At 45.3% G+C, this 11,374-nt stretch overlaps 1 protein-coding gene across 5 annotated transcripts in view; it reads left to right on the top strand.

Annotated features, from left to right (window-relative positions):
* The window catches only part of LOC143213783 (band 4.1-like protein 4), a 64,159-nt gene that overhangs the window by 34,455 nt on the left and 18,330 nt on the right, over positions 1-11,374 (top strand). For 4 of the 5 annotated variants that reach the window (XM_076433995.1, XM_076433993.1, XM_076433992.1 and 1 more), the window contains exons 3-4: positions 2,937-3,041; positions 3,461-3,600. The exons of the other annotated variant lie outside the window; for it this stretch is intronic. In XM_076433995.1, coding sequence (XP_076290110.1) covers positions 2,937-3,041; positions 3,461-3,600 — 245 coding nt within the window. The remainder of the gene's footprint in view (positions 1-2,936; positions 3,042-3,460; positions 3,601-11,374) is intronic. 5 annotated transcript variants of the gene reach the window in all.

Raw genomic sequence — 11,374 nt, 5'->3', positions numbered from 1 at the left:
CGATCTCCCGTTTCGGATATCCTCGACCTCCTCGCCCCCTACCCGAAGATCCTGGAAATCTAATTACTCCGGCTCCCCCATGCATTTCATATTCACCGCAATTTCGGAATCGATTAAACCGCCGCGCCGCACCGCGCGCCGCGACGAGCTACCTTTTCTACCGCGTTCAACCTGCGCTCCCGCCGACTATAATCTAGTAGCGCTGTAATTTATATTAATTTTCAAATTGATTGTTCGCGGTCAGGGAGCCTTTTTGCTGTTGGCTACTTTGCCATGCTTTGCACGGAGATGGTAGATTGAGTTTTCTTTCCTTGCATTCCAGATCGACTTTTACCCATTTCTGTCAGAAATGCATCAAATCCTCGGTCTATAGATAAGAAAAACAGTCGATTAGTCAGCGGAATAAAATGTTCCAAGTGAGCTCGATCGACAGCTTGCGAAGAGTGCGATCCATCCGACAAGCTTCCACCGTCAAAGACGTCCAATTAAAAAGACGAGGAGCTCGTTTTATCGGCGCGGCGCGGTGGTGCGCGGAATAAGAACCGGATAACGCGGTACAAGGAAAATTCTCCGCGATGTTCGAACAGTTTCCCCTTCGGACTTGTTAGCGTGGATTTAACCGCGGGACATCCCAGCCGGCGAACTCTCCGATTGAAATCGGCGGTTTCCGGTTCCCAGTTCGCACACCAAGCGAGCCGTGACGCTCGTTTGTTTCCCTTCGGGGGGGAAACTAACGGGAAGCGTCGTTGCACGTGGACGATTCGCACTGGGCCATTTCCATAAAGCAGGAGGACTTGATTCGAAAATGCTCGTGTCGCGAGATAACGTTCGAATTGGTGCTATTTGTAAGCTTGTGCTCGAGAGATACCGAAGAGGAGACAGTTCGACGATGTATCTGAACCAGTTCCTTCAAAAGGCAGTGGATGATTATGCGCAACAATGTGCTGTTCAGTCTTCTTCAAACATCGAGAGTTAACCCTCTGCAGCCGGAGCTATTTTAACTTGAAAATTAAACATTTCGTCCGAAGTAGAATAATAATTTAATAATTCGCTTATAAGAATCCGCGTATCTATGAATTTTTTCATTTTATGGATATGAAATTGATTGATAATACTTGATGAAATACTTAAATGTGTAGTGATTGATTAGATACCAAAATATTTAATAATGTAAACGATATTGTGCTGAATAGTACAGCAATTTTTATCGGTGACTCTGAGCCATCCCTCGGCTGCAAAGGCTCAATGTGCTGCCTCAATGCCAATTTTTACAATCTCAGGATTTCAGAGCAGAGTTTCGATTTTTTTAGGATAACGCACCCTCTATGTGCAAGGGTAGGGTTCGTGTAATCATTCGATTCCCCGCGATAGGTCTGCGTACGAATTCCCTGAATACGCGTGACCGTCCCGAGGGAACGAAGAATATCCTCGAGTTTGCTCCTAATTAGCGTAGCCGCGTTACTACCTCTCGTCCTTTCGCCCACACCGTTTCGTCTCGTCCTATCCCCTATCCCTGTTCCACCGTTCCACGTTTCGGTTCCTCTGGCTGGAGAGAATCATGTTCTCTCTCTCTCTCTCTCTCTCTCTCTCTCTCTCTCTCTCTCTCTCTCGAACGAGCGATCGCTCGTTACACACCAGAGCGGCGCGGCGCGCCCTTCCCTTATGTACACCACGCTGGAATTCGAGGATAATAATTGAACCCTCCGCTTTGACAAGTTCGAGACGCTCGCTCGTTGGGCTCAAACACTGTTATCGTATCGATTACGCTTCTTGAGATGCTTATTGAGAATCTTTACCGCGAATAGCCGCTACGAAGAACCGAGATTTATTATCTGTTTTTGCTCAGAAATATCTGAATAATATGTACTGGTTGTTCTGTTTGTTCTGTTGATTGGGAGTAATTTCTATAGCATCGACGCGACGCGACGCGACGTGTAGATAGACGTAAGACGTATTACTACGCTCTACGACAATTACGGGTGAATGGAAGAATCTTCGTTTTTCAAGGTAGAATGCTGGAGAAAAAGGGACCGGGAGGGAATCAACGGCAGCGATCGTAACTCGGTGATGATAGTACGTGGAATCGCGTTTTCTAGTGTTGCCGCACGGCTAATCTCGAAGTGGCGCACGTCCGTTGCAGCCGTGTCCGTGTCCGCAGGATAATTGCCCGTGGAAAAAGCGAAATTCTACCGAGCATAATGCGACACGTTGCGATTCCGAGCGCTCTCGGGTCGACAGAAATCCCAACGACCACCTTGTACCGTTACAAGCCACCTGTCACGCACCCTTGAATAATATCGACGGATTTACCAGCGGGACGAGTGCTCGCGATCCCGACGTAGTTCCGGCGACGTGTTCAATGACGCGGATCGCGCGTCACGATTTAAATCGTCACGGTCGATCGAGCGCCGATCGAAAGTGCGCCGATCGAAAGTACGCCGATTCTACGTCTCGAACAATTTCGAGTGCGTCGAACAGACGGAAATGTTGAAATTGATTCAACATGGAGCTATTTTAACTTGGAAATCAAACATTTCTTCCGATCTAGAAACATTTCATTGTACACTGCCGTCCGTAAATCACCGGACGTTTACTTATCTTCAACAAAATCGTAATTAAATAATACAATAATATTTGAATGCAAAATTAAATATACACACATATGTATATACATATATATATTACTATTTGAATACATGTTGAAAAAAGGAGATCGAGTAGTTGCGGGATGATTATGGGAAGCTCTAGAACGCCAAATTGGAAAATTTAAATTAAAATTGCTCCAAGTGCGAAGGGTTAAGAATGCATCGGAGCAACTGAGAGATTCGTATTCGGTGTAACGGCACACTAATGTGGGTCGGTGCAGGAAGTAATTTCGTCCGTGTCGCATTCGCTGCCTCGATATCCACGTAATAACTCGGACGGTATTCTTGCAGAGCTCGAACCTTGGTCAAGAGCTGCTGGACCGGGTGTTCAGGCACCTCAATTTATTGGAGACTGCGTACTTCGGGCTCCGCTACCTGGACCACGGCAATCAAACGGTAAGACCCACGCCCTTCCCTAATTAAACTTGGAAGTTTATGCATTTATGCCGTAACAGATTCTCTTAAAATTTGCGACCGTGTATTGCAACAATAAATGCGTAAAGATCGTCGAACCCCGGCTCGGTAGCTCGAAACGAGATCGCGCTGAATGAAACAGCAAGTTCGAGGTAGTTTACCGTTAATTAGATTTCCACGATGAAAAATTCACACGGCGATGCCCCGAAGGCAGCCGATTGCATCGGCCCCAGGGCACAAGAGGATAGGATTATTATCTACGGGAAACGTCGAGCTGGCTGCAATTTCCGGCTCGCTCGATCAACAGTTTCAGTTCGGCGCGGGCTCGTCCCCCGATCAGTGGGGGCCGGGGATTAATTATTTTCCAAGTAATTCTCGGCTGTTATTCGCGCACTCTTCAGCAATGGCTCGACCCAAGCAAGAAGATCGGGAAACAGCTGAAAGTACTGAAGGGAGATCCGAGCTCCGATGTCCACACCCTCTACTTCGGCGTCAAGTTTTACGCGGCGGACCCGTGCAAGTTAATCGAGGAGATCACAAGGTCAGTAGATTGAATTTATCACCTAGACTCTAGACTAACAAGTTGCTAACTCGCCCCCCCCCCGTCCCGTCCCATAGCAATTGGGATTAATTGAATAGCCCCACGGAGACTCGCCGCGCCGCGCGCCGGCCCCGATCTACGGGAAACTTGATCTATCGAGCTACATATAATAAAGCCACGCCCGCAACGAAAGTAACCGAAAAATCTCAAAATACATTAGACATCGACAATATACGTTCATTTCTATATCTTTATATGTATATAGTATCACAATATATTTATACAGGGTGAATCACATATACAGTCCGATCGAAAATGTTTTTATCAGATATAGCACGGTTTCAAGAGAACTTTCACGTGATCAGAGAAAATTTGTTGTTAACTCTTGTTTTTTCTTGGAAGATTTCAAGACAAATTCGATAAGTATCATGACATAAAAAGATTGCTTTTTTTATTTTTCTTTTTACAAAAAATTGACTATAATCTCTTGAAACCATGCTATATCAGATAAAAACATTTTCGACCGAACTGCTAATAACAGATTAATCTCCATCTCAATACATATATTTATGTATAATATCACAATATATATATTTATTTAGGCCCTCACATAAAAAGGGTGCAGAAAACAATTTTCGGTATATGGGTCGGTTAAGAGAGAGGCTAATGGAGAAAGCATTTACACACCGGAGAAAATTGCGTGTGCCGACGGCGCGGCTCGGCGCGGCGGTGCAGAAAAATGAAGGAAAAAGCGCTGTTCGCGTGAATGTTCGGTCGTTAGATAGACTATCAAAGAGCCACTAGGAGCCAAGGTGCTAATAACAGTAACTGAAAGATCCGTACGTATCCGTGAGCTCATCCGTCCCTCTGGGATTTCTCACCTCTGCTGCCGCCGTGGCAAACGCGATTAATCGTACGTCGTACACGAAACAATGCGAACGAGGAGGACACCGATCGCTATCAATTTTATTGCGAGAATCTAACAGTACCTTTCATTCTCCTCGGCCTAACAGTGTAGGAACGATGATTTTCTGGCGCCATAGGAAAAGAATCGCTCCACGTATCGTTCCCCTCGTTGAATTAATCAACGGAATAAGTTCTCTAATCTGACCGATCGGTTCCTCCGACAAACACCGGCAACGGATCGTTGACGCGCGTTGCGTTGCGTTCGTATAGGTGCGCGAAGCCTCTCGCAAGTTTTCCTGTCCCGTGAATACGAAACAGCCGGGAACAAGACTGTGTGGGTACCAGAGCGGTGTCACAGACACTGCATGCCTGCCTCGTTATCCTAATGAGTCAGGCTTAAAGTTCTCAAAGCATGCTGCTTCAAAATCTTTCCACTTCTACGCCGCTTCGTCCCGTCCCGACCCGACCCGACCCAGCGACGGAGCTAAGAGAATTTAAAACACTCGTTCTCCTCGGCATTGCACTTCTTCCGGAAGTGTCGTCTTCTTTTCACCGGACGACGCAGATCGCTCTCTCGACATGCCGTTGTTACTTCACGGCGGCAATTCTGTCGCCGCGAATTTTCTTTCAGTTTCTTTACCGTGGAAATCGTTCTCAGATTAATTTTTCAACGTTCAGATTCAAATGTTTGCAAATTCCACGAGGCAAGGGTCGCGATCGATTTTTCTACGAGTAAATTTTCCGGTCGACTAGAAGACCGAAAGAGAGACGTGTTTCGCCAGGGGACTGAACTGCATCGAATGCAAATTCGTGCCCCCACAGCTCCGCGCTGATTATGCAGGGCGCCAGCGATAATCAATCGCACGAAGCCCCCGACGTTGATTAGCTAATTGAACCCGATTAAGGGGCAATTCTCATTGTATTCAGTCGAGTTCAATTTCTATCGTATAGAATAGTGCATAGAATCTACAGTGCCACGACCTGTAATGCATCCTATTGTCAGCTCTCACAATCGACGGGGTCAATACGCGACTGTGTAACAATGATACCTTAAGTCTGTCGTCTAAGCCTGAAATAACAGCGGAATCCGTTCGGCCTGAACTGCTTCGCAATATCTTCTTCGCTCAGATATAGTATGTATGTACGAGTATATCTTCGATAAACTCCATCTAGATGCTGGATAAAAAGTTGTATTCAAGCTGGTCGAGAGACGGCATTCACAGGTATTGATTATTATGCTTTTCGATCATTCCCTAACACCTAGATAACTATTGTATGTATCAATTTCTATGCGATATTAAATTCACAAACATCGACGCAGCTGTGTAGAACTTTGAAAGAGTTACCTCAATTGCCAGAACTAGACGTTTCTTTCTTCCGTTAATGATCTTAATAAACTACTGTTCCGTCGTTGTCTCTACCGTTTTAAATTGCTCCAACTTGTTCTTCGCATAAATCCATAAAATTCTTTGTAATGCTAGACGTACAAACATCGATGCAGCTGAGGCAGAACTTGGATATTTTCCTTCGGGAGATAAAAGAGTTACTTCTAATTGAAGAGTTCCGTCTATTCCCGACTGCGAAGGATATAGTCGCAGTCGGACAGCCGAAAAACGGCGAGCATCCGTCAATGGCGGCGAATCGTCTGCAGCGTTCAGCGACGTTTTATTCGAGGGTAGCCGAATTACGGTTCTCAAACAGATCGCCTCCGTTTTTCGCGACTTCTTATCGGACAGTCGAGCCACACTGGTATCAAAAGAGTCCTCGATCCACCGTCGAGATCGATGGAGCATAAGCGACCGTCGCGTCGCGTCGATGCGTGCCAGTCGATTTAATGGAACCCTGTGAAAAATTGGGGTTTCTGGCACCGATAGAGCGGCTCGATTGATTCCTCGTTCGGTGCTTGGCGCTTGGGCTCCATCAACCCCTGCGCGATGCTCGATTTCACCCCCGGCGATCCGGCATTTTTTCCTCCTGATAAACACCAGCTTCCTCCGACTTTCTCAGTCGGCAAGATAAAGCGGAAGTTTTTTTCGAAAGAGAGACCGTCGACTTGGCCGTCGATATCGATCATTCGCAGTGCAGCTTGCCTTCCTCCTCGCCTCTTCGCCTCTTCGCCTCTTCGCTTCGCGCCAAGTCCAAGAACCGATATCTGCTCGTTCCATCGCAAATATTCGAGTTCCGCTTCCGCGTGATCGCCGCGCGTTCAGGGATCATTTATTTTTCGTGCTCGAACGCTTTGGTACCGGAACGCTTATTATTACACTGCCGACAAGGAAGCGAAGCCGCTCGCGGTAACACGGATTATTCCTTGCAAATTCGCCATCCGTGTCCTCGTTCCTACCGCGACCTCTTCCACCTTTTATCGTGTGCACTTAACCCCAGATAACTTCGCGTCGATTAGCCGAAATTATTCCACACACACATAGTTTTCGTCGGTTGGTATCCCAGTTTAGGGGATGAAATTGTCTGAAAAATACAAATTTCACCCAGAGGTACGGATCGAGTCTAGCTGCTTTCCGACTTCTCGTCGAGTTCATTACGTTCTTGATTTTCTTAAAAGCAAAGCTATTTCAATATTCGCTGAATATTTAAACTGCTATAACTTTATTGAAAATCCAAACGTGAAAAACCAACCATTTTAAAGCTTGAGATTTCTACTTTCTGTACTGTATAGTGAAAACACATTCGCTAAAATGGGTGTTTTGAGTGCGGAATCGTCCTTAAAGAGGAGCGTATCGGATTGTAAAATATCTTTTAAAATACTTGTTACAAAGAATGCTGTTCTGAAAATTGACTTTTGACCGCATTTTCGGGGCAAATACCCCCTGTGGCGCCGTGCCGCGCCGCGCCGTGCCTTCCATTCCGTTTCCCGGCCCATAAAACTCATTGTTCTTCTCTAGAATGACGCCGGTATTAAACGGTCGCCTCGCCATATAAAGTTCGCGGAGTCGTTCGATTATGTCAACGAGGAAATCCCCGGGACGGAGCGCAATTTCGTTATTGCATATTTGAATGCAAAGCATCTTCTTGCCGGGAACACTAAAATCGCGCGTCCGTATTATGATAATCTCCGGAGGGGCCGGAGGTATTTTTTCTATCGTTCATTTTTCGCGGATTCAAATTGCCGATATTGGATAAGAATATTTCGATGCTATCGGTTTCACCGTCTCGCTGCAGCTTAATAACTGTGATCCCGAGGGAAACCTGCTCTCTTAGAGCGAAAACAACTTTCCTGAAAAATCATTTTGTAACTCGTTGCCCGAAGCGTTCCAGCTATTTCCAGCCAGGCTGTCGTTCATTGTATGTATACAGCGAATTGTGTTTGAAAGAAATTTGCGATCACGAGAACACATCGCGCCCTATAAATGCTCCCCGATATTGGAAGACAAGTTTACGTGCCTCTCGATGAACTTCGAGACCCTTCGCTCATCTCGTTTTTTACTATTACATATGATTTTCAATTCAACACCCTCGTCTCGTCTTTTTACTGCACCGAATTGCAGATTTCTATGCAAATATAGATTTTTATGGATCAGGTCACTGAAAATAACTCTAGATTTTATGACAAGGTAATATAAACGAAAAGAATCGTTCGATATTAACTTGCTCCATTTCTTTCTATATTCCCTCGGAAGGTGAAAAATCTGATTCGCAGATTATCACCAGGCTGCGGGTTTTATGCGTAAAACAATTTACTCTATAATAGTGTTAAAGAAAAAAAGAAAAAAAGTTTGTATTCCACGACTTACAATTCGACGAAGAACAATTTTATTCCATAAAAAAGTCCGCGGTCTAATTATCACGATCGTCATTACTCTTCTGAATATTTCATGCGGAATGAAAATGCGTTTGATTGCGTCCGCGGGTAAATTGAAACGTCCCGCTATTTAATAAAAAGGCGGAAGACGCGACGATTCAACGAGCGGAATTGAATCTTCATTTGCACAATCTGTTCGTCCGTTATAATATAACTCGTCACGAGTTTCCCCGATTGCGGTGCAAAAGGCGAGTTAGTAGATTTGTGTTCGACTCTTTCAGTTTGAGTGAACATTACACGGGTTCCGATTTTACCGGTTTCTTACGATGCGTACGTTCGGTGGCCATGTTGGTTCCCGGTTTCGCCAAGGAGATCCCGAGTGATATTTAGCGAAGATATAAAGCTAATACGGTTGAACCCGCTTTATCCCAGGGTCATTTCGCTGTTCCTGGCCGGGCCACGCGCGTTGCTTTCCGCGAAAGCCAATAATAATCCGAGAATATGCGCATCCCATTTACCCGGGGCATTATTTATACGTAGCTTTCAGTGTGCTTAGAGATTCGATATCCCGCCGTGGGTTCGTCTGGTCATTGTGCAATGGTCGCGAAGGGTGCAGCGTACGGTCCGAGGCCAGGGCCCCGGACAACCGTCCATCGATTGCTCATACACGAGATAAAAGATGAACGCATTTACATATAGATTGAGTTCGTCCGTTTCCCGGCACGTCTTTTTTCGCTTATTGTTCTCCCCCGACTTCTACTACTGAATCAGCTGAAACCGAATGAAACGAACCGCTCCGAACACCCTTACACCCCCGCATCTCCAACAACTCGACGACAAACTCGACCACGGTCAATGCAAAGTTCGGTTCCTTTAAACTTTAAACGAACGGGGACAATCGCTTAAACGTCCCCTAATTAATCCTTAATTACTGCTTAAATTTTTTTAAATGTTCTTCGTCGATTGTGGGAAGCAGCATGTGAATCAAAATTTATTTCACCCCTTACAATATTCTTAAAGGGTCTAGCTAAATGTCTTAATTAACAACCGAGAATAAAAATTATAAAGTTTAGGGTGTTTGTTATAATGTATAATATGTATACATACTCGCGTACCTATAATAGGCAACGTATAAGTATTATTTTGCAAACGATATCAATTAAAATCAATAATCGAGGTGCTTTGCCTAATCTCTTTCCGTTTTCTAGACATCATATATGAATAAAAATCCGCAGTCCACCGATTATGCTAGACGCAGGCACACACACATACATACATATTTCTATCGGCGGGTTCGAGCCCGATCGAACGAGAACCGGTCCAAGTATCGATTAATCGAACGATCGGTTTATTGGTCGGACGATCGGCACGGGTAGCTCCTACGGCGATATTCCGAAAACTATTCGAACTTGGCGGAATGTCTGATAAGTTCGGTGTTGGTTGGTTGGTATCGGTGCAGGCAGACGAGAGTATCGACCCCCACGGTGGTGATCGAAACGGAAACACACCTCTCGTTCCATTCGGACGAGCAAGATCGGCCCTCTCTTGACTATAGATTAGCGTGTGGCTAGCCCGAGGCGGTGTGAGTTTCTCTACCCGAGACCGTAGCAATTAAGGCCCCCCCCTGCCCCCGGAGCTGCAATTATCTGCCGAAAATGAAAATTATAGAGAGCATTGTCAGACCGTACCGCGGTCGCGTTCGGTAGGCCATTCTTTTCGAACAACTTTTCCCTTTCGTGTCTCTATCTCCTAAACTCCTCTACGTAGACAGCAAAACGAACAATCGAACCGGTTTAAATCTGTCTGCGAGCCACCGAGAAACGAATATCCTCTCCCTCGCTTTTTTCTATTGTTTTACCGGGAGCCGTTTCCCAGAACGATGGACGGTGCAGTAGCGAATTCTATCTGATCCGAAGATCAGACTTGAAAAATTCTCTAGAAGAATCAATTCTACGCCTGCACTTACTTGAACGCTGTAATAAATGCACACTGTTACTTTTCATACAAATAAAACTATTCTTTATTTTACTTGTATCTCCAGACTGTTTAGGTTACGCCCCAGCTTTTGAAGAAAAGTATCAAATATGATACTTCGAAATCTCTATTTACAGACGATTCTGAGATCGTTGATTCATTTTTGACAACAAACAATAAGTTCATTGTGCTGGTAACTTATTGATAATCCAATGTAACTTGTTGATATACCGAAATAATTCTGGGACCGCCGCGTCGCGCCTCACTTTCAATATTAAATGCAGAAGACTTTGATGTTCGAGCTAAAAGAAGGTAGCAATATTCATGTTCAGCGGATTCTTCGGAATCTTGATCGCCTCGTTATTGCATCGGAAGGGGTTAATGGCAGATCGAATAAAGTATAAAAGGTTTACGAGGCGGAGGCGCAGCATTTTTATTATTTCGCCGGTGGAGAAACGCGCCAGTTTAGTCGTCGCGATGTACATATCTAGATCGATATACGAGCCGTGCAATGCCCATTTCCCGTCACGGTAGCGCACAGACGGTTAAGGCACTTGGTACTTTTCGTCTATCGTTGCTAATGTCCGCCCACGGCCTACGGTACTCGAGGAGACTCGTAACTTCCATCCACGCCGACTTCCGGAGGCTTTCGACGACGTTTCATCGACGTTGCAATATTATATCCAGCTTCCACCGGGACCGTAGACACACGCACACACAGAGAGAAAGCCACTTATTTTTCTCGCATACCATGGACACGCACGTGAATTTACCGCGCCCCACCGGTCGTGCAATCTCCTGTAATCGGTAATGCGACAGAAAAATTGGCAAAAATCGACGAGTGTTCCGCAACTCTGCCTCGAACTTCAGACTCATAAAAGTGATTGAGCTTCTCGCTGTTATTTAAATACCAGGGGGAGAGGGAGGGCGAGGTCAATTTCTCCGGCTCGGACCGCGAAACTTTATGCGCACTTACAGAAAATGAAAATGAAAATATTCCGTTCGCCGAGCAATCTACTCGAGCGAATGAAATAGAATTTTATACGTGTCTAGAATTTCATGTACACTTATCTCCAAGAAAATGGTAATTAAAGAATACAAGAAATATGCATACAGGTATATTTACTATTTACT

This window comes from Lasioglossum baleicum, chromosome 11 (assembly GCF_051020765.1).
Source record: "Lasioglossum baleicum chromosome 11, iyLasBale1, whole genome shotgun sequence".
NCBI classification, from domain to species: domain Eukaryota; kingdom Metazoa; phylum Arthropoda; class Insecta; order Hymenoptera; family Halictidae; genus Lasioglossum; species Lasioglossum baleicum.
The sequence above is the reverse complement of the archived record's forward strand: the minus strand, read 5'-3'. Positions and strand labels throughout refer to the sequence as shown.